A 21,138-nucleotide genomic window follows, 5' to 3' on the forward strand; every position below is an offset into this window, starting at 1 on the left:
AGAAGACAAAACGAAGGGGAAAACGCAAACCATGGAGTAAAATATGAGAGTTAACAAAACAAACAAACCTTTGTGGCATTCAAAATAAGAAAGTGAAGCATGCAGAAAATAAAACACAATTGAAAGAAAACTCCCCAACCTAGAAGGCATGCAGAGTAGACAGAACTAATTAACGCAGGAAAAAACAAGAACGTGAAAGGAGTGAGAATAGCTCAGCCTAAGCACTGGCCTGCCTGTGGCTCCCTCCAGGTGTGCTGGTGGGGAAGCCACAGATGTGACACTCAGTTACGTAAGTCAGACACTCCACGTCCACGCCCTGCCAGCTCCTCCTCCCGGCCGTCAGCGCGGAGCCCACCCCCAGCTGCTGACCCTTCTCACCCTTAACCCCAAAGCCCCTTGCTCATTCAGACTTTCGATTATAAGAATTTCCAAAGCACGTAGGGAGGTTAAAAGTAAACTGTCCTTTGACCTGGCGGGGAGGTGTTAACGTGTCAGCTGACAGACGGGCTTCAGTGCGGGCTCATGCAATCGTCCGGGTCAGACACGGGACAGGGTAGCAATGTTCAAACTCTGCTGCCAGGATCTTTACCACCTGGTGTGAAATGAGTGCGTGTAGGATGGTGGCCCAACCAGGGTTTAAAAAGATGCTTCCCAAACCTGCGGGGTCTGCACAAATGACTCAGAAAGCCCCGGAGTGAGACATGCAGGAAAGAGGGGTGCCCCCCATCACCAGGTTCCGGTACCTCAGAGTCTGAACTGGGCATGGCGACAACTATGGTTGAAGGGCTAAGGAGGAGGGTCCAGGGGACACGGGGTGCCCAGGGTCATGGCCAAAGCTGGGGGGGAAAGGAAGGCAGAAGAAACGGGCCACAAAAAGGGCATGGAGAGAGGCAGGAGGGCAGACTCTGCCCAGAAGATCCACTTGGACCAAGGAAGCCAGTGTGCTGCAGTCTGGAATGCTGATGCAAAAACTTATCACAGAGATTCTGGGTCCTTTAGAGTCGGAAGAGCCCTCAGGGACGAAGTCTAGGTCTACACAGGCAAGGAGGCTGATGCTGCAGGGGAGGGGGCACCGGGTTCTGGTCAGTGCAGGACCCTGACTTGAATGCTGTGCCTTCAGCCTTGGCCAAGAGCTCGAGTTCTCCGTCCCATCGCCCTGCCTTGCTTTCCCCTGGCACTCATCTGTCAATCACCTCGCCCCACTGCACACTGGCTGAGAGGGCAGGAGAGTGTTGTTTTATACCCCAGAACTAGAGCAGGGCCTGAAACGCTGCAGAAGAGTTGGCTCACACCGGCCTGCTCCATCCAGGTGACCTCCTGCCTGGCAAGATGCCTGTGGCATGCCTGCTGCTGCCTGGGGGGCGGCACTCTGGCACAGAGGCCTCTGCAGGGAGACGCTAGGTTTGGCCTCTCAGCTCAGTACTCAAGACTGCTGCCCTCCCTCCCCTCCACGCCACTGGGCAGGTTGGCTCAGGGCTGGGCGGCCATGTTTCCCCCTCAAACTTCAGCCTAGGCAGGAAGTAAGAAGTGGGGCCACCAGGCTAGTGGTGACAGTCCCAGGCTGCCCTGCAGGTGTGGTACAGACACGGTCAGGGGCAGGGAACCAGTTCTAGCTCTGCCATGCGCTTGGTCATAAGGAGGCATGTGGCTGTTACTCAAGTTCTTAAATTTGTAAAATGGGACTAATGCTGCCATTGTAAAAAAGAAACAACGTGCAAACATGTGATATTGATAATAAACATATATTGGACTCGTTGGGAGCCAAAGAGAAAGACTACTACTGAAAACATCTAAAACACCCTTCGACGTAGAGGGCTCAGGCAGATCCTCCAACTTGTTGCACAAGGAGGAGACCCAGGCAGCCCATGGCCCAGGGAGCCCGCTCCAGTGGCACAGGAGTCCAGAGGCCTGGCGCTCGGTTTTGCACGTTCCTAGCCTGCCTGGGTCCTGCACACTGAAGCCCGAGGGCGCCTGGAGGGCCGTGGCGGCCCCTCAGCCCTACCTGCAGCACATAGCCCTCCCGGGCGCTCTGCTCCCGGCCCAGAGCCACCCTCAGCTGGTCCTGCAGCAGCCGGTTCTGCTCTAGAAGGTCTGAGGCCTCCTTCTGGCTCTGCTCCAACTGTTGGCAAAAAGACACACGTTTTTAAGCAAAATGGCGGTACAGGAGCGGCAGCGCAGCACAGGTGCCCGGTGCTGTGCCCGATTCCAGCTGGGCTGGAGCTCAGGGGCGCCTCCGAGGGCCTTGCCGGCGGCCACACCTGGGTGGATGTGCTCGTTGGGTCTTCAACCAAGGTTTCAGCTCAAGCTGTGAATCGACCTGGGCACCCACATAAGCTCCACACCTGCTTGAGGATCCACCAGGCGTAGACCCCACCAGGAAATGAGGACTTTGTGCCCCTGTCAGAGGGAAGACTGCCCACTGGGTCCTTTGGGTATCCTCAGCGTGGCCAAACACGCCCGTGCTGCCCCAGGGCAGTCCTCGCGCCAGGCTCTATCTACCTTGGCTTCTGGGGAAACCCTGTTTGACCAGTTGGATACGATGGATTCCATATGAAATTCTGTTTGTGAGAAGGGCTCCTCAAGAATTGAGCTGCTTCACACTCTTGCTGTCAATGGCTGTGAACCCAGCCGTCACCCATCTGCCCCTTTCCGGAACGTTACCTACGTGCCCCCAGCTGCTGGGCCGTGGTAAGCAGGGAGAGCTGGGTGTGCAGCAGACTGTGCTGACCGGCAATGGGGACCTTGGTTTTCAGACCTTGCTGTCTGAAACAAACTCAGGGTCCAGTGTGTGGCCTGCTGACTTGCAGGCCCGTTTTGGCTGTTTAGAGCAACGTTAAGTTTGAACTGTTACTTTCCTCCATCTTGCCTCTATTACTGTATTAATAGGCGTAGAAAATGGAAAAAAATCCAAGTGTTGATGTTAGTGATAAACGTCAGCCTCGTGAATCTAACCAAATAAGAAGAGGATGAGAAGTGAAGGCAGGCCAAAGTGGCCAATCTGTGATTTAGTTAGCCGCTGAAGTCAAGCGCACACGTGAATCGCATCCTTGAGAACTCCTGAAAGGCAGGTGTGACTCCACCTCCTTGGCCGTGGAACCTCTGTTCAGACTTACAAATCCACGGCCCAGCTTTTGCAGACTTGATTTCTGGGTACTTTCCTCATGAAGGAAAATGTCACGTTACAAATGCAGGGACCGGCTCACCCACCTCTGTATCTGGAGGAGGCTCATGCCAGGCTCACCAGCCAGGCCCGTCCTGCCCCCCCAGTACCTAGAACGAGCTCTGCCTCCTGCTGCCTGCCCGGCACCCGTCAGGTCTCCCTGAGGGTCACAGGGCTGCCTAGTGCAGACGGAAAGCTAACTCTGTTCACGTGCCTCTTCCGCCCAAAGCCTCTAGTGCGTGGCTGAAGCAGGGCAGACGAGGCCCCACCTGGCCTGCAGCCCACCCGCCTCATCTCTGGCACCTCTGGCTCTCAATGTCAGCGCCACTCCTCTGGTCTCCGGAAGGGCCCGGTGCCCTCCCTGCCACCCCCCACCCCAGCATGCCTCAGGCCTGCACTGCACTCGGCGGGGAGGGGGGAGGGGGGCTGTCGCGTGTCTGTCTGCCTGAGGGCCTGCAAGCCCCTGGGTGCCGGGAAAGGTGGCGGCACGGAGCTGCCCCGCCTGCGTCGCCCGGCCATTACCTCCTTCTCCAGCACAGAGGTCAGCTCGGGAGTGGACAGTCGGTCGCTTCCATCCTCAGAGGAGGACAAGTGCAGGGGGGCGATGGGCACTTGCTTCTCCTCCCGGAGGGGGGTGGTCTCCACCTGATGCCACCGCTGCTCGATCTCCACGTGCACGTTCTGGGTCCTGAGGTCGGCGGTCGCGGGCGGCCCCGGGCCCCGGTCGACCTCCATGCGCAGGGCCGTGTCGTCAATGCTGGGCCCGTCGGCCGCGTCCACCGCCCCAAAGCGCTTGCGCCGTTCCTCCCGCCGCCGCGCACGCTCCCTCTCCAGCTCGCCGGGCTCCGCCTCGGGCCGGGGGGTGGCAGGCCCCGGGGCGCCGGCTCTCTCCTGGGCCAGGGCCTGCTGGATGGGGCGGAACTCGGCCCAGTCGAAGGTCTTGGAGCGGCCCTCCCGCCTGCGCTCACGGGCCCGGCTCCGCTTCTGCTCGGGGTCTGGCTCCCCGGGCTCCCCGTCCTGCTTCTCCCGCAGCCTCGTCTCCGAGGGGGAGCTGCTCCGGTCTTTGCCCTGCGGCAGCGAGCTGGGGCGGGGGAGACAGCTGGTCAGGCGGGGCCCCCCGGCGGCAGGGCCCAGCCCCCTGCTGTCACCACACGCCTTTTTCTATGCGGCTGTGGCTCCCGCAGGGAAGGGGGAGACTCTGCCTTCACCCACTGACACGTCTGTGGAGGGAACCCCAAGTGGCACCGAGTGGTGACGGCAGAAAAGGAGCCGCAGACAACGGCCCAGAGGTTTCCCGCAGGATGACAGTGGGGGGCCGAGAGCCCCGTCAGGCTGCGCCGGGCACGGTCACACGCACACAAGGCCACGTGGGAGGTAGACCCCACGGCACCCAGGCACTGGGCCGGCGGTGACGGAACAAGCGAGACCAACAACCGCTTCCCTCGAAAGGCTCATGGGTTTTTAATAAGCAGGTAAGTAACACGGTCAAGTCTGTGTTTTAAAAAACCACTCTGGGTGGCTGGCGTGACAGACGGATCAGAGTGATGGCCCTGGGACCACCTGTGGGCCCGTGAGCCCGATGGCCCAGGTGGCGCCCACGAGCCGGCACCAGGCAGGGGCTCACTGGACAGGACTTGAGAGGACCTGGCGGCCCACCCGGGGCAGAGGTGAGCAGGAAGCAGGACACTCGAGGGCACCTCCGCCACCCCGGCAGCCGGATGCGCCTCCCCCCACCTGCCCCACAGTGGAGGTCCCCGGGCAGGGTGCTGCAGGGCACTGGTCGTGGCTGTCCGAGGCAGAGGTCTCCGGGCTCCAAGGGCAGAGCCTGCGACCCTGCCCCAAGCCCTCAGCACGGGGTGGGAAGCCCCGCAGCGCGGTGAGGGCTGGGCCCCGGGGGCTCCGGGAGCACCTGGGCTTCAATGGCGGCCGAAGAGAAGGGAGCCTGCAGAAGAGGCCTCCTCCCCGTCCCGGGAGGCGGCCCCGGGAGCGTCCAGGCCAAGACCACACGCTTGCACACAGCTTCTCCAGAACGGACCTTTTCAATAACGCCACTGAACCGAGAGCTGGCCCAGGCCTCCGACTGCATAAGCCATTAGGATGACATAAGAAGCTGGGCCCGCCACTATCCCCAGGAGAGGAAGCCCCTGCGACTCCCCACCAGACTTGGGGGGGCCGCGGCGTGCAGCTCGAACCCACACTTCTGACGCCTGTACCCGCTTCCAATAACTTTCCTGGGACGTGGCCTTGTTGCACTAAAAAAATCCATCTTTTCCTCCAAGTATAAAAGCCCACACAGAACAAACTGGGTGAGGCAAGCACCCCGGCTGTGAGGCGGCTGACCCTGGAGTACACTGCTCGTCAGGAGGACGCTGTCCCCGTGGGCCGCGGCCCCAACAAGGAGGGCAGGCGCCTCTCCCAAGCCATGTGTTGCCTGAGCGCGTCCTTCCTGCCCTTTCTGAGGCCAGAGACACACACCTGCGACACCCCAAGGCTGACGAACCCCAGCCGGGCCCCGACCCACCGCACGCGGCCTCCTCGAAGTGCCCGGAAAGAGCTTTGGTCTCTGCTCCTGGTCGTAGAGACTCAGGAACAACCAAGTATTCTGTTCGTGCAGTAAATGAAGGAATGAACAAACAATCGAACAGACAACACAGGACGGAAGGACTAGAGAGAAGAGTCCTCCATTTAGGGTCCCTTCCTGCCTTCTTGTTCAAAGAGGTGCAGGTCACTAGCAAGGAGGCCAGGACTTGACCAAGGTGTGAGGCCGCCCTAGGCCAAGGAGCGCTCCGTGGGCACCAGGGTCGCCCCCTGGGCGCAGCCTCCAACACGAGAGAGTCACTCAAGAAACATTTAAATGACCGGACCGAAAATCGCAAGCAAGAGGCTCTCAGAACCGGCGAAGGTGCCGAAGCCGTGAGGGTCAGGGGGGCAGAGTTCTCGACGTCACAGCACCAGCCACACACAGGGAGCTTCTCTGCTTTTTGTAAAATGAAAACTTCGGGTTTCTAACCATCAGGGCAGGAGGAGGAAGGCGTGGGGCGAATCACAAGGTTTATGAAGCATGGATGTTGACACGGGGAACAGTTTCCCAACTTGGCCTCCAGCACCAAGAGTTGCAAAGAGAGCTTTGTCACAGCTGCACAAAAATCCAACAGATTCAGGAGTGAGGAAGAAGGATCAAAAAAAGGCAATGCTAAGGTGGCCTGTGAATGCGGCATCCGGAGCCGCCCTCACCCAGCCGTGGCTCAGTGCCCGGGCCCTGGGGAGCTTCTCCCGCTGGCCAGGCCTGAGGGGGAAGGGTAACCTGAGGCAGAAAACCCAGGAGGCCAAGTGGAGAGTGAGTGGGCAGCGGACTGAAGGACGGGGGCAAGGCCGTGCTGGGCCCCCTCGGGCACCCTACCGGCTCACCTTGTCACGTCTGGGGCAGAGATCGGGTGGACGTGCTTCATGATGGTCTGGATCCAATTCCGCCGGATTCCAGACGTCATAGCGGAGAGGGTGAAGGCGCCCTCCTTTGTCTAAACAGAAGACGAGGAGTTAGCAGTGACCGGCACCTCCCCACCCGTGAAAAAGGCCCCGCAGGGAGGCCGGCGGCCAGGTGGCTGTCCCAGGAGTGTGGTATGTGCCCCACTCGGGATGAACAGAGCTGGAGGGCAAAGGAGAGAGCAAAGCCGCGAACACTGTCATGGCAGTGACTAACCCGGGCCAGTTTTTCCCCAACTGCAGCTGATGCGTGCTCCCAACTAATGCCTTCTCTAACATAATGTGGGCACCAGGGTGAGGCCTTCAAGCCAGAAAGAGCTGAGGGAGCAAGAGGGCCAGCCTTAGAGAACATGTACATTATTAAAGGTTTTCAAAGATTGAAAATGTTAAAAAAAAAAAAAAAAAAAAAAAAAAGGGCACCCAGCAGGCCTTTACTGACACTCCCTGTTCTTTAAGGAGCTCGCAGACTGGAAGGAAGGAGAACGTGTGTGCGGGGAGCAGCGGGAAGGGGCCGGGGCATGGGGGCGCTAGGGAGGGTGGGCAGGTGGACGGGGAAGGGGTGCGTGGCCCAGGTGGAGGGAGTGGGCCTGGGGCGTGCAACCACGCACAACAGGCTCACAGGGTGACCGGGGGCAGCAGTGGCAGGCACGAGGCTGAGCAGTGGCTGGGGCCCGATGGGGGCCGTGTCTGTTGGGCTGAGGAGGGGCAGGGAGACCTGCTGGGTGGCCGGGCTGGTCGTTCAGGTGATGAGAGGGGGCTTCGGAGAGGAGGAGGAGGTGGCGTGCACAGTGCAGCACGGACAGGCTTGCGGGGGGCACCTCAAGGACAATCCCTGGACCACCCCCCCAACTTGGGTGCGTTGGTGGGATGCCAGTCAAGACGAAGGACATCACAGGAGGGGGCGGCACGGGCAGCGGGTAACGAGTGGCCCTGAGCGGCCCACCGGCTCCAGCAGAGCTGAGGGGGGGGGGGGGATGCGGGCGGTGGCTGCACAGAGTCCTCTCCCCTGCCTCTGAGCCCAGGGGCTCCTGCCTTACAGAAGTGAGGGGCTCAGAACTCCTCAAGCTGCTCAGGCTACTCATAAACGGAGCCACGACACGTCAGCAAAAGCTGATGGGAAGACACCATTAGCAAGACGAGTTTGGGACGGGAGCTGGCACGGCCAGGGGCCGAAACCAAGAGGGCGTCAGGGTGCTGCAGAGCACAGCACAGCCCGGGGTGACCTCGGCCCACCCCAGACCCCGCCTGACGCCCCATCTAGACGACAGCCCACCACCCACGTCTCCACTCCTCTCCCCCTCCGGTTCCCCCCAGCGCAGGCCGATGGTGGGGGCGTGGCCTCCGGGCTCCCTGAGGTGCTGGCCCCGCGGCCGCCTCCTGCTCCCGGTGTGCCGTTTATGGAGTGTGACCTCGGCCACCTTCTCCCACAACCTCAGCTCTCACCTGCCACGAGCTCTCTCCCGGCCCCAGGCCCACACGCTGGCTGCTGGTCTACCGGTCTCAGAGGGCCCATCTCGGCCTCAAATGCACCACGGGCCAGGACCCTGCAGGCTCCACCAACTCCCGCACACGGCTCGCCGCGCTCTGGGTCTCCAGCCCTCGACCCTGCCCCTCCCTCTCCCGGGCGCCCCGCACTTGCCAGACACCTGGCCTCCCGCCCCTGCTGCCCCACCAGATGCGTCTCACAGACGCTCAGCTGCTTCCACGTTCCGGCGCTTTCCACAACTCAGGGCAAGGCTGACTGTCAACTCAGCACTCAGGGCTCCCCCATACCACCCCACCGGCTTCTACACTCAGCCCCCTGGTAGGTGCCACCAGGTCTGGTGGCCAGGCCAGGGACAGCTTTGTCCCTCGAGATCCTAAAGCTCCCTAGTGACCCAGGCCGAGTCCCTCCAGGAAGCCGGCCTCCCGTGCTGGGCTCCATCTCTCCCGACTTAGAACTCCCAGTCCACGGGGCTCATGAGAAAGCCCCAGAACTCATAAGCTCACTGCCCCCCACCCAGGGTAAAGTGACGAGGGGTCAGGCTGGTGGACAACATCAGCCAGGGAGCACAGGTGACTCAGAAACGCCCCATCTGTGACCAGGAGAGTCCCAGGTCACGGCCTCACTGCACAGAAAGTGACCCTAGAACATGATGATGTAACCTGCTCAGTGATGGGAGTGGACTCATGCCCCCAGGATGCCCTGCACAGAGAAGTCTGCCCTTCAAGATGGGGAGGTGAGGGGCTTCCCTGGTGGCACAGTGGTTAGAAACCCGCCTGCCAATGCAGGGAACACGGGTTCAAGCCCTGGTCCAGCAAGATCCCACATGCCGCGGAGCAACTAAGCCCGTGCGCCACAACTACGGAGCCTGCGCGCCACAACTACTGAAGCCCGCGCGCCTAGAGCCCGTGCTCCGCAACAAGAAATGCCACTGCCATGAGAAGTCCGCTTACCGCAACTAGAGAAAGTCCACGCACAGCAACGCAACCAAAAATAAATTAAAAAAAAAAAAAAGATGGGGAGGTGGGGGGAGGGGGAGATCAGCGTGCGGCCCACAATGCCAGAACTTGGCAACATCCCCAAATCTGTCCGCAGAGAGGAGGCTAGAGGTCTAGCTCACTGAGCATGTCTTTTCCTCCTAAAGGGACGAGGGGCAGAAGGGCATCACAGTGGGGCAGCACGGGCCATCAGATCGGCACCACCTTCAGCTATGACTTGGTGCCCCCACAGATGCCCTGCAGCCTGGTGGACTGGGGGCTGGATTTTTCCTTTTAATCAATTCATTGGCCTTCACATCTGAACTCACTCCTCTGAGTTTGGTTAATATTAGTCATTGCCACATGCTGCATCTAGGCTGAATCCAGAGATACAGCTGAGTCTCTGGGCCCAAACGTCAGAAGGCGACGCTGCAGGAGTCCCAGCAGGGGAGCCCCAGTGTGACAGCTATCAGGCCACTTGGTTCCTACCGCACGCCTAAGGCTCTCATGGGGGAAGAATTAGCTTTCCCCAAAGAGAGGTCTGGCCTTTGCCCTGTGCCCTTGTGATGCACAGTGGGGCTGGCCAGACCAGAAAGACCAGCCATGGAGTGAAGGGCTGGGGCTCTGGCCATGTGACATCAGCCAGGCTCTGGGGGAGAGGGGGCTGGCACTTGCATTTGACCATGTGGACAACAGTTCAGTTGATCAGTTATGAAGCCTCTGTAAAAACTCTGGACACAGAGGCTTGGGCCTGGCACCAGGTCTGAAGCTTGGGCGAGCTTCCCATGTTGGAAGCTCTGTGTGTCATCACACGTCAGCGCCAAGAGGGAAACACGTCCCCAAGGACACGAGAGCTTCGTTTAGGGCCCTCCTGTTCAGTCCAATTCGCCACACGTTGCTTCCTTGGGCTGGTAGCAATCTGTATCCCTCTGCTAAAATAAATCTACAATCCTAAGTACGGTGTTTTCCTGTGTTCTTTGAGTCCTTCTGGCAAATTATCAAATGTGAGGGTGGTCTGGGGCACCTTACAGGTGGCATCAGAGTGAGGGCAGACACGGTAGCCAGGGGCCGGTGCCCTCACCACGAGCCCGGCTACCTCTGAGCAGCCCTTGAACCCCGAGCTTTGATGAAATGTCCAGTGAGGACTGTTTCATCTGTCCAATCAGATTATTTTTTTGAGGACGGGGAATGCCTTGCTCGTTGGAGTCCTTCACAAGATTGTGGGGAGAAAGGAGTTCAGTGAGTGGGTAAGTGGATGAATGAAGGACAGAGCAAGTGCATAAAAACCGAGCACCCTGAGAGTTAAGAACTGAACACTTTCACTCTAACTTCCCACATCCCACATCCTTCCAACTGGCCCGAACTCCAGCGTTTAAAAAACGGGAGAAAAAGAAAGAACCTTCGGTAAAGAAAGGCTTTTAGACAGCCTTGAGAGAAAGATGCTAATGTCTTCATTTTTGCTGAGACCACAGATTGGGGGTGGGGTGAGGAGCTCCAGGACAGAGGAAGGGACAGGATGAGGCGCCAGCCGGTCAGGCCCACGGCCCCACCCTCGCACTCAGCCTGCCTGCAAACCCCACCCGGCTCACATGGATCTGGAAGCCATAGTTTCTCTGCACTGGGTACTCCGTGACATCGTAACATGTAGACAAGTCGATCTCCCCATCCAAGTCGGCCGCCTGTGGAGAAAATGAGAGATTTAGAAAGTAAAGGCCAGTGCCCCGTGAGCTGTACATACGCTCACAGGCAGGGCGCTGCCTACCCCACACCACCTAGAAGCACCCACACCACCATTTTCCACACATCCTGCCAAAGACATCCCATGCCCGTGGTTCTCAAACCTCCTTTACACTCTTAAAAATTGAGGGTGCCAAAGAGCTTTTGTTTATGTGGGTTGTATCTACTGATGATATTTGCCATATTAGAAATTAGAAAAAAAATTGAAAAAAGAATTTATGCATGAAAGTACACAAACCCATTTCATTTTTTAATAAAAAGTATCATTTTAAAAAACCAGCAAGAGGTTTTTGCAACTCTCTTTAATGCTTAACTTCCGAGGACAGCTGGGTTCTCACACCCGTCTCTGCACTCAAGTCTGTTTGTTGACATGTTTTTGGTTGAAGAATATGAAGACGGTCTGGCCTCACACAGATACGGGGTTGGAAAAGGGAAGTGAATTTTAACAGTCTTTTCAAATAGACAGTTGTGGCTGTTCTCCTTTGACAAATGGTAGTTTCTTGAAGGTGAACTGCGAAGGGGATGCTTTCTGTCCTCTGCTGCATTAGAACCCATGGTTCTACACCCTGCTCCTTGAGGGGGTCTTTCACCCACACGTGATCTGGTGACACTGTCTCGTCCTCGGGAAGAGCCCCCAGATACTGAGTTTCCTTGTACAGGAGCAAACACTGCATTGGTTATTATCACCACCTGTTCAGTCAGGAGAGTGTGTAAGCTTGGGGGAGACTGTCAAGTTAGTGATGGTGAACGCAAGTTTTCCAAAGTTCCAGTTTTGCTTGGAAGCTCAAACTGAATCACTGGTAACAATTCTGTCAGTCGTTTTCCTTGAAGGAAGAGGCTCACTTGGTTCATTTTTAAGAAAATGTCTGCCGAACACCCAAACCGAGTGAGCATTTGTGCGTCGTACATTCACGCAGAGACGGTGGGCCACGAGGAGAGGCGGCCGGCGGGGCAGGCAGTGCAGACAGCAGGCGAGGGCTCCCCACGGGACGGCCGTCATACCTGGGCAAGCAGCAGAAGCAACCTCTGCCAACCTCCCGTTTCACGTCACAGAACATCACCGAAGTGGGTATTCAAGGTCTGGGACTTGATAAAATCAGTGCCCTTCCCGTTCTGTTAAGGCCCTTTCTGCAACGTCGCAGCGTGTGGCAGTGAAGGATGCATGGTGGCCAGCCACCTGCGCCCGCAGCCTGAGCAGCCTGAGGCACCCGTCAGCGCAGAGGCCAACACAACGGAACAAGTAAATGGCATCATGGTTTTATGACACTATTTTTGTTATAGAAGAATCCCTGAACGGGTCTCCAGGGGCCCACACACCACACTCTGAGAACAGCCAAACACCCATGCTCCTGTGGTCCCTGACTCCAGGCTCCCCCAGAGACCCACCACCCACACTGCTCTGCATCAGCCCTTGTGTCACTAACGTCTTTCCACTGCAGTCCAGACAGAACTTAGTGTCAGGGTATATAACCAGCCCCTAGTGTTAGACATTTAGGTTCTTTCAGATCTCCTGCTGTTATAGAAGTGCAGGAACCACTAACACGGAACACATCTCTTTCTTCACATGTGGGAGTACATCTGAAGGATTTCTGGAGTGGAATGCAAGGGAAAAGGTGCAGAAACAGACTGCCAAATTGCTCAAAATAGATGATTTTTTTGTAGGTGAAGAAAAACAGAGCCCCTTCTGTTTGGTGTTCGACCGTGGAATCAGGACTCTCAACCAGGCTGGCCAAGTTCACCTGCCACATCCCATCCTTGTCCAGAAAACAAGGGACAAGATTTAGTTCAGTTCTTTAAAGACTCAATTCACCACAAAATCTCCGTCTAGAAAGCACAAAACTGCTCATCCTGAGTTTTCAAAGAAGACGTCTTTCAGTGTTCTTCAAAGAACAGAGACAAGAGAAGCCACTGAAACCCCCGTACCCAGGTGCCGAAAGCAGGGCCTGGAGAGCCCACTCTCCAGCAGGAACCAGCCCCGGGAACGTCAGACTCCTCTGCAGATCTGGACTGGGCCACCCGTCCACCCGAAGGGGACTTGGGCCCAGGAACAGCAGTGCCACCTGGACCTCCCCTGTCCCTACAGAGGAACGGAGCTGAGACACTCACCTCCTCAGCCACCGAGTCCCTGTAGAACCTCAGGCTTTGATCAGCAAGGACAAACCAGTGTTTCTTCCACTGAAAGAGAAGGGAAAACCAAGACTCAACTCGCACACTTCCCGCTCTGAGGCACCCCACAGCCAGGGTCCTGGGGCACCTCAATGGGCACAGGTAACGCAGAGGGCAGGCGGCCCCTCCCGCTGGGGGCAGACGCACACAGGACTCCGCTCAGGCCATGGGCAGCCACGTGCGCACAACCTCTGCCCGGCGACAAGGCGGTGCGGACAGCTGCCGTGGGCCCCGGGCTGCCTGTGCTCTGCCCGCAGAGGCGTGGCTGCTGAGCGGGGCTGCAGCTCCAGAGGCTGCAGATGGCGGCTGGGCCCCCAGAGCCAAAAGGAGGCCACCTGCAAGCCACGGCCACCCCCTGGCTAACCAGAGGGGCGCCCACCTGCCGCCGGCAGGAGCAACCCAACCAGCCGGACTCCCAAATCTTCACCGTGAGGAGCAAGGAGGGGCTCAAGTCTCCAGGCAGGGCCGAGGGGATTGATGTGGAAGAGAGAGAAGAAGAGGGCGTTCGGGCACGGTCGCTCAGGAAGCAGGGAGGGGAATCTACGGGCCTCTCGGTGGGACCCGCAAGCTCCTCTTCCTGCCTCCTGGGAGGCCTGGCCTCCACCCCAGCAGCCACGAATGGCTCGATCTTCCTGCTCAAGTCCACTGCTCCCCGCAAGGCTGCGGCTGCACCCTGGCCACTGGCTGCCACCCCACAACCGGAAGGCCCTTCTGTCCTGGGGAAGCCTGGGCTCTCAGGAAACTTCTGGGAAAGGTCACCAGGTGGGGAGCCAGTGCTGTAGCATGTCCCCAGGCCTGATGCTGAGACCCCGTCGGGAGCAGAACAGTCCCTGCGCTGGCAGCGGGCAGGCCGGCGGCCTCCACACCCCACTGCACCCCCAGTTCTGAGGAGACGGGGTCTCGGCCACGACCCTGGTCCCCAAGACGAGGGGGTGTGCTGGAGGCGGGGGACAGGGCTGGCGCTCACACACCCGCAGGGACAAGGCCAGCTGAACCTCACGCCTGCTCCCCGGCGCCTCAGGGACCACAGCAGCTCTGGCCACTCACCTGGCCATCCTCATACTGCCTGGTCAGCCAGCCTTTCTTGAAGTTCAGCAGGTCGGGCTAAGGAAGGAAGAAAAAAGAACAGCTGAGAGGAAAGCAGCAGTGTCCCGGTTCTGGGTAAAGGGTGACCGAGAAGGCAGGTGTCTTTTCCCCAGACGAGGGGGCCCCGGAAAGGGGCTTATCCACCTGCCAGAGGAGCCCCTGTGGCCCCTCGCCCTGGCAGGGGCTGCCAGAGCTGCTCCCCGGACGCGCGTCTTCGAGGAGAGCGAGGCCGGGCACGGGGAGCAGGCGCGGCCCCGCAGCCCGTGAGCAGCACAGTGGGGCCGCCCGGAAGGCAGAGAAGAACGGCCCAGACAGAGGCACCCGGCATTTCGCGTGGAGGGAAGATGTGCAGCGACGGCTGAAAGGACAGCGGAGAAGTTCTCGCAGAGGCCACAGAAAGACTGAGCGCAGAGGCCACGCCCGGTGTGAAGCAAGACGCAGCAGCAAGCCTGCCAAGACCCTCAGGCCACTGACCTGCCAAGATGAGTCTGAGTCTCCGTTTCCCTACAAGCAGCAGAACCAGGACCGCAGGCACTGAACAGGGCGCTGTCCCTGCGGTTCCCTCTGGCCCCTGTACGCCAGAGCCTGAGGAGCAGCCTGAGGGCACCTTGAGGGCCGCAGGCAGGCAGCCCCCTGGGCCTGGCTTGTGTCACACATCGGGGCGCAGGCAGGCCAGTGTGAAAAGAGACGTGGCCCACTGCTCCCCTCAGCCCATGTGCTCTTCTACAGCCATCATGACCAGAACGGGGCTGTGACGTCTTGTTATATTCCAAGAACCCGAGAAGGGTTCAAGAGAACACATGCCACGTAGCAGGACACCCATGAGCCACACGTGTCCTGGAGCCTCTGCTCCAAACCAGCAAGCAAAACCCAGACTCCAGGCAAGAAAGCCTCCGCCCTGGCCCCACGGCTCCAAGTCAGGTTGCCGCTGGAGGCCCCAGGCCTGGGAGTGGCGGCATTAGCCCCAGGCTCCTCGGAAGGCCGAGGACAGAGCAGAGAAGGGCCCACACGAGCAGCTGTCCTCACTCCTGGGACGCTGGCTTGCCACGCGGGGCTCTCCGAGGGAGCGATGGTCCCGCTCGACCCGCCTGACCACTCCCTACCTGCACCCGATGGCCACGGCTCCCATGCCCTGGAGCAAAGGCTGGGCTCCCTCCGTGGTGACCCCACGAACAAGACAAGTGCCCAGCAAGAGGAGGGGGTTCCGACTCCAAAATGTCACAGAAACAAACACCCAAAACAAGAAGAACGGAGGTTCGTCCTGTGGCCCTGATTCCCCGGAGCCAGAATTCCACTGCTCCGGCCGGATGGCCTCCTCCGCTGGGGACCTCAGAGCTCAGGATGCCCACGCAGCCCAGAGAAGGGGCAGAAACACGGCACCTGCTTCCCACGCACGGCCGTGAGGGCCCGTGCACAGAAGGGACGCCAGCGCGGAGGCACAGGCAGCAGCAGCGAAGAGCCCAGGGGGCAGAAGCAGCAGGAAGGGCATCCGCAGGCCTCGGAGCGCGGGCGCCCGGGCTCACCGTCAGGGAGGGCTCCGTGGACCTCCTGTCCAGTGACTTGGCTCTTCGCTGTGGAGACAGGGGGGAGGCCGAGGCGTCCGGGAGAGGAGCTTCGCTGGGGAGGTCCTGTGGCAGAGAGCAGCCCTGTCAGCACCAGCCAGCCCCTGGGCAGCCGGAGCCGCGGGAGGGCCGGGCTGCGGGGCCACGTTCCGGACGAGGAGCGGGCGCTCTGCCGTCTGGGCCCCCTCAGCACCTCTGCCCGTGCGGACAGGACCTGCGCCCAGACTCCTAGTCCCACGCCTCCAGCTGCCCGCGGCTGGGGCCGAGCCGCCCTGGTGGAAGAGCAGCCTTTTCTTGCAGACGCACCAGCCACCTGGCTCTCCTGGCCCCCGTCCTCCCCCGGCCTCGTGGGGTCACAGAGGGAAGATGCTGGGCTCTGCACAGTGAGCACTAGGGCCCCTCTGAGCCCAGAGAGAACAGGAGGAAGACGGAGGGCAGACTCAGGGGGGCCACGAGAGGCGGGTGGCCCAGGAGAGGTGGGTTTCAGAAGCGGAATCCACCTTGGGGACTGAGCAGAGAGAAACTGGGGCTGTGGCCACCGCCCGAAAGAGAGAGGAAGGAAAGTATTCAGCCTCGCGGCCCGACTGCCTCAGAGAGGAAGAGACTGGCTCTGGTTACGACCTGGGACCAAAAAAAAGCTCACGAGAGCAGCTTTCAGCAGAGACGGACGGAGCTCCGAGAGGAAGACGCAGAAGACAGGCCTCACCCTCAAGACGTCCACTCAGTGGGGAAGGAGAAGAGAGACCCGAGAGACAACGAGGAGATGCGAGCGGGAGGCCGGGCAGAGGAGCGTCCAGGTGTGAGTGGGGCCTCGGGGGGTGTGGGGGCCGTGTGCTGACCTTGCCCCCGCCGCCCCGCTCGGCCTCGCTGCCGCCCCGGAGCCCGAACGCTCACCCGCTTCCGGGGGAAGGCCCTCTTCTCGCTCCGGCCCTGGCGAGTGTCGCTTGACAGCGAGGGCCCGGCTGACGCGTTGGTCTCCATGTGCTCTGCCTTCTCGATGTCCAAGGCCTCAAATTTCTCTATTACCTGGGACCTCCTGCAAGAGAGAGCATGAGGCGGCTGAGTGGGAGACAGGGTCCCCCAGAGCCCGAGGGGATGTGGTCCGGAGTCTCAGAGGGGCTCCCGCAGCCAACACCCCACGCCTGGCTCACCCCAGCTTCCGGGCTGCCCTCGCGCAGGGCCCCGGCAGTGCACACCGCTCGCTCAGCCAGCTCGCCTCGGACACCCCTGCTCCCTCTCCCACCTCCGCTGAGGGGGGCTGTGCGGGGGCTGGCAGCAGCTCACGGGCAAGGCCCTTCCCTTCCGCCAGACGCTTCCTTGCCCTCTGCCTCCCAGCCCCCACGCTGGAGTCCCCGCACGCTCTGTCGTGCTAACAAACTCGGCAGTCACACGCTCAGCGCTCGGCACCCTCTCCGGAGCCAGACGGATCAGAAGGCAGCCAGCACCTCGGAGGGCACGCCCGTCCTCATCACACTCCTCAGCAGATCTGATGCGGCCCCCACCCCAGGGCATCCAAAATTTAGCAAGAAAAAGACCCACGAATTAACATTGTTTCTGCCAACAGTAAAAAGAATCAAAACCCAAATTAAAAACAAAGCAAGTTGATTTCGTGTGAAAGGGTGGGCGGCATCGTCAGGCCATCTACGGCTGGAGACGGAGCTGAGATGGGAGCGAAGCAGGCGGAGGAGGGGCGAGTAACGTCACACAGCGACACAGCAGGAGGAGGTGGAGAGGGGCAAGACCTGAAAGAAAATAAGGCTGGAGAATGAATAAACAGAAAAGGACTGCTTGTAAAAATCAAATCATGGTAAATCAAAATTATCCAAAGAATTAAAGAAGCAAAAACCCGAGGTGATCACTGAGGAGCGCGACCAGTGAGGAGTCGCGAGCGGCCGCATGGGGGACACGCCCTCGGGGGCTGCCCGCGTGTCTCCGGCCAGAGGCCTGTCCTCCCAGAGATGCCCAGGCAGGCGCCCCGAGATCGCCTCACACGGAGGGCTGTCCTTGCATCGGGACGAGCAGCAGAGTCGAGGGCAGCTAGTGAAGGGCCGCTGGGCCCAGAAGCCTAAACTCTAACTCCATGAGGAAGGGGGGGAACCGGCCCCCATCCTGAGGCCCCGGAGGCCAGCTTGCCCTCGGGAGGCGCACAGTACAGGTGGCTCTCAGGGCTTCTTCCTCAGGAGGGCAGAACTCCCGGGGACCCAGCTCCCTGTGAAGCCAGGGCCTGCGGTGCTCTCAGCTCCCGCGGAGTCTCCTCCAGGGACAGAGCTGTCCCCAGGCAGCCTGCGGGGCCAGCAGCGGTGCGGCCGAGGGGGCAGCAGGGGAGCGAGCGAGCGCGGAAAGCCGGGGCGGCGGGAGGGCCTGGGAACCACGGGGAGCTCTCGCGGGTGCTCGGGCTGGCCGGGCGGCTGAGGTGGCCTGTCCCCAACCGACCTGCCGGGTTTAAAGGACACTCCAGGCCCGCTCACAGGCCTCGGTGCCGCCACATGCAGAACGAGAGCTCTTCCAACTGACCCCGGGGACCAGAAAGCCCCAGGAAGGCCTTGAGGAGCAGCGCCTGGCGAGTCACAGGCGAATCGCATGCTGCGAGCCGGCCACAGCTGCGAGGGGGTCAGAGGAGCGGAGAGGGCGGCGGCACCTGCCAGGGAGTCAGCCGTGGTTGGCTCTACCAAGCGGGGCCTTTGAAACTTGGGTCCACTGAAGCCCTGCAGGTGTGACAGCAAAGGCCTCCCAGGTGGGCCGGTGACGGGACAGAACCTGACCTCTCCAGGCTCCCAGCCAAGGCGCAGGCAGGACCGCGGGAAGCTGGTTCTGGGGTCAGTCACCAGCAGTTCAACCAGGGCCATGGCCCCCCACGCTCAGTCGGCAGCAGCTCGCCATCCGAGAAGGTTTACTTCCGGGCCAGGGCTTGTCAGGGAACCCACCCCTGAGGTCCCCCAGTCGGGCTCCCGGGCAGCTGCCACTCTGGGTAGCTGTGGCCGGCGTCCTGCCAACATGGGGCTCTGTTCTACACCACCAGAGACAGGAATCCAATCCAGCACTGGGAGGGGCGGCTACTCAGGACCAGAAAGCAGGCCTCGGAGAGTGACAGCAGCCAGTCAGATGTCACGAGGGTCAGTAAGAAAGTGACGTGACAGTGTTAGGAGGCAGCGCAGAGGGGCCCCAGGGCAGCCTGCGCCAGGTGAAAGCACGTCCTCCACGGCAGCAAAGAGCAGGCGGAAGCAAAGCCCCAGAGATGCCGTGTAGCCTGGGCCGCTAGCTGAGAGGGAACTCCAAGCCAAGCAGGTGCGCTGAATGTTAATTCTTTGGTCCCCGCCAAACCAGGGTGTGGCTGCCCGCTCAGGGGCCTCCAGGATGCAGCAAGAAGCCCACCCCCTGCCCAGCCCACTGGCCGCCTACATCTGGCAAGTCCGTTCGCTTATACTTCTGGCAAGTCCATTCACTTATACTTAAGAGCGCTAAGGACAGCCTCAGCCCTGTCCCGGGTCCACCCTGGGAGCAGGGCCCTCCCGTTCCCAGGTCCGGCCTGGGGTTTCTGTCGCGGCTCTGCTGTCCCAGGCAGTTCCCGTGAGGAGTCGCCCTGCTTCTGCGCCCCCGTCTCTGCCCCTGCATACCAGGGTGGTCACACACCTCTCCAGGGTACTAATGAACCAGGCGGACAGACACTGGAGGGCACCCCCCAGGACAGGTCAGCTTCCCCCTCCCCAGCACGGAGGCACCTCCTGTTTCCTTCACTCTCTTCCTAGTGCTGGAGGGGACATTTGGGAGAGCAGGTGGGCGGTAAGAAGCAAGGGAGCAGGAGAGCAAAGCAACCGGCTCCCAGCCAACCCCTCGAGGGGGAGCCCAGGGCCACCTCGTCTGTCTGCATAGCTCGCCCCAACTCTGAGCTGGGCTTGGAGGGGAAGGGCGGCAGCAGGACACTCCACAGACACTTGTGGAACTTGGGTCTGAACCTCTTTCTTAGAAAGCAACTTCTTTGGAAACGTAATGAAAACTATGGATTTTCCTTTCCCAGAACGTGAATCGTTTCGAGAGGTTCACATCCCGCCAGCAGCCCACGCAGCTGGGTGAGAGCCCTATCACTGGGCAGACGCTCCATTTACAGACTCAGGGGTGGAAGCTCCTACCGGAAGGGGCACTGGGGCGCTCTGGTCCGGGCCTGGGCCTGGAGGCCTCCGAGACGGAACCATGCAAGATCTTGCCCCCTCCCTCTCCGGGGGAACGAGGGAAGGGCCCTCCTACCCTCAGACCACAGTCAAGTCCCACACCTCCATCAGCCCTGGCCCAGGCCCATCTCCAAACCCTGTCTCTCCCCAGGCGTGTGTGTGTGTGTGTGTGTGTGTGTGTGTGTGTGTGTGTGTGTCCCCGTCCTTCGAGGAAACATGTAACAAAGTGTGCGAGAGGGTGTACGAGAATGTGACAGAATGCACGAGTACGTGAGGGTGCACAGGTGGGTGTGTGTCTGAGACAACGTGAGTGTGCACGGCAGGGGCTGCAAGGGTGGGAGAGTGTGTGCACCCACGTTTGCGAGCACACGGCCCTCCAGTCGCCCCCCCCACCGCCCTTACCTCCGCTCGTTGCCAAACAGACGGGCCACCTCTTCCCTCCCAGGGCTTCGGGCCCGGGTCCTACGCTCCAGCCGCCTTCTCTCCACCTGGAAAGCTTCTCGGTGGCTGATCCTGATGGCCTTAGGGACGTCGGCCAGGGTGGCATACTGCCTGCTGGCTTTAAAGGCAGAGGCGCGCCCCGGTCTCTCTGCACCCCGCCCCCCAGCGCTGCCGGAGTCCACGTGGGCAGGGGGCCGGCGGGCTGTGTCCAGGGAGCTGAAGGAGCCACTGCAGATGGTTCGGCCAGAGGGCTGAGGACCTGGGGGAGGAAGGGGGCGGCCAAGCTCCCTGGAGGGCGGGCCGGAGCCACTGTACCTGTTGGGGGGAGTGCCGGGGCTGGGTGGGGAGAGCGGCGGCAGCAGCTGCTCCTCGGCCTTCACGTCCTGCTTGGTCTTCTCCAGCGAGAAGTAGCCGCTCTCCACCCGGACTTTGCGGCCACAGTCCGCACGCTCGCTGCCTGTGGTGCCCTCCTCTGCAAGAGGGGACAGGAGACACGCTGGGCTGGCTACCCCCTCTGGTCGGGGACTTTTCAAGAAGGCACGCGGATCCCAACAGGCCACCTCTCTACCTCCCACCTCCAGAGGCTGGCGTGGCCACCCCAGGGCAGAGCCCCAGGAGAGGAACTTATCCTAATCTGCCTCTCCCTACCGGGCTGCCCCGACAGACTGTCAGGGGGTCCGCTAGGAGAGCACGATTCTCCCAGGAGAGACGTCCCACCAACAACTACTCCTACCGAACATCAAGGAGGAATCCAAGGGCCAACTGGCCATGCAACCTTTCAGTACATTTTTGGAGGGACGGGCAGAGAAGCACCTTGGTAGGAGTGAGAGGAGTGAACGGTTCTGGATGTGGATGGGTGTGTGTTGCCTGCGGAGGA

At 60.5% G+C, this 21,138-nt stretch overlaps 1 protein-coding gene across 10 annotated transcripts in view; it reads right to left on the reverse strand.

Annotated features, from left to right (window-relative positions):
- The window catches only part of MPRIP (myosin phosphatase Rho interacting protein), a 127,869-nt gene that overhangs the window by 17,020 nt on the left and 89,711 nt on the right, over positions 1 to 21,138 (reverse strand). For 7 of the 10 annotated variants that reach the window (XM_082374483.1, XM_082374484.1, XM_082374479.1 and 4 more), the window contains 9 exons: positions 20,577 to 20,733; positions 16,549 to 16,690; positions 15,616 to 15,720; positions 14,054 to 14,110; positions 12,947 to 13,015; positions 10,693 to 10,782; positions 6,569 to 6,678; positions 3,683 to 4,241; positions 2,003 to 2,119 (listed from right to left, as the gene is read on the reverse strand). In XM_082374483.1, coding sequence (XP_082230609.1) covers positions 2,003 to 2,119; positions 3,683 to 4,241; positions 6,569 to 6,678; positions 10,693 to 10,782; positions 12,947 to 13,015; positions 14,054 to 14,110; positions 15,616 to 15,720; positions 16,549 to 16,690; positions 20,577 to 20,733 — 1,406 coding nt within the window. Of the gene's footprint in view, positions 1 to 2,002; positions 2,120 to 3,682; positions 4,242 to 6,568; positions 6,679 to 10,692; positions 10,783 to 12,946; positions 13,016 to 14,053; positions 14,111 to 15,615; positions 15,721 to 16,548; positions 16,691 to 16,805; positions 17,233 to 20,222; positions 20,734 to 21,138 lie in introns of those variants that run through there. The other 3 variants (XM_082374477.1, XM_082374485.1, XM_082374482.1) reach the window with 3 other exon arrangements.

Source organism: Balaenoptera borealis, assembly GCF_965194805.1.
Source record: "Balaenoptera borealis genome assembly, chromosome: 20".
In the NCBI taxonomy this organism is placed as follows: Eukaryota; Metazoa; Chordata; class Mammalia; order Artiodactyla; family Balaenopteridae; genus Balaenoptera; species Balaenoptera borealis.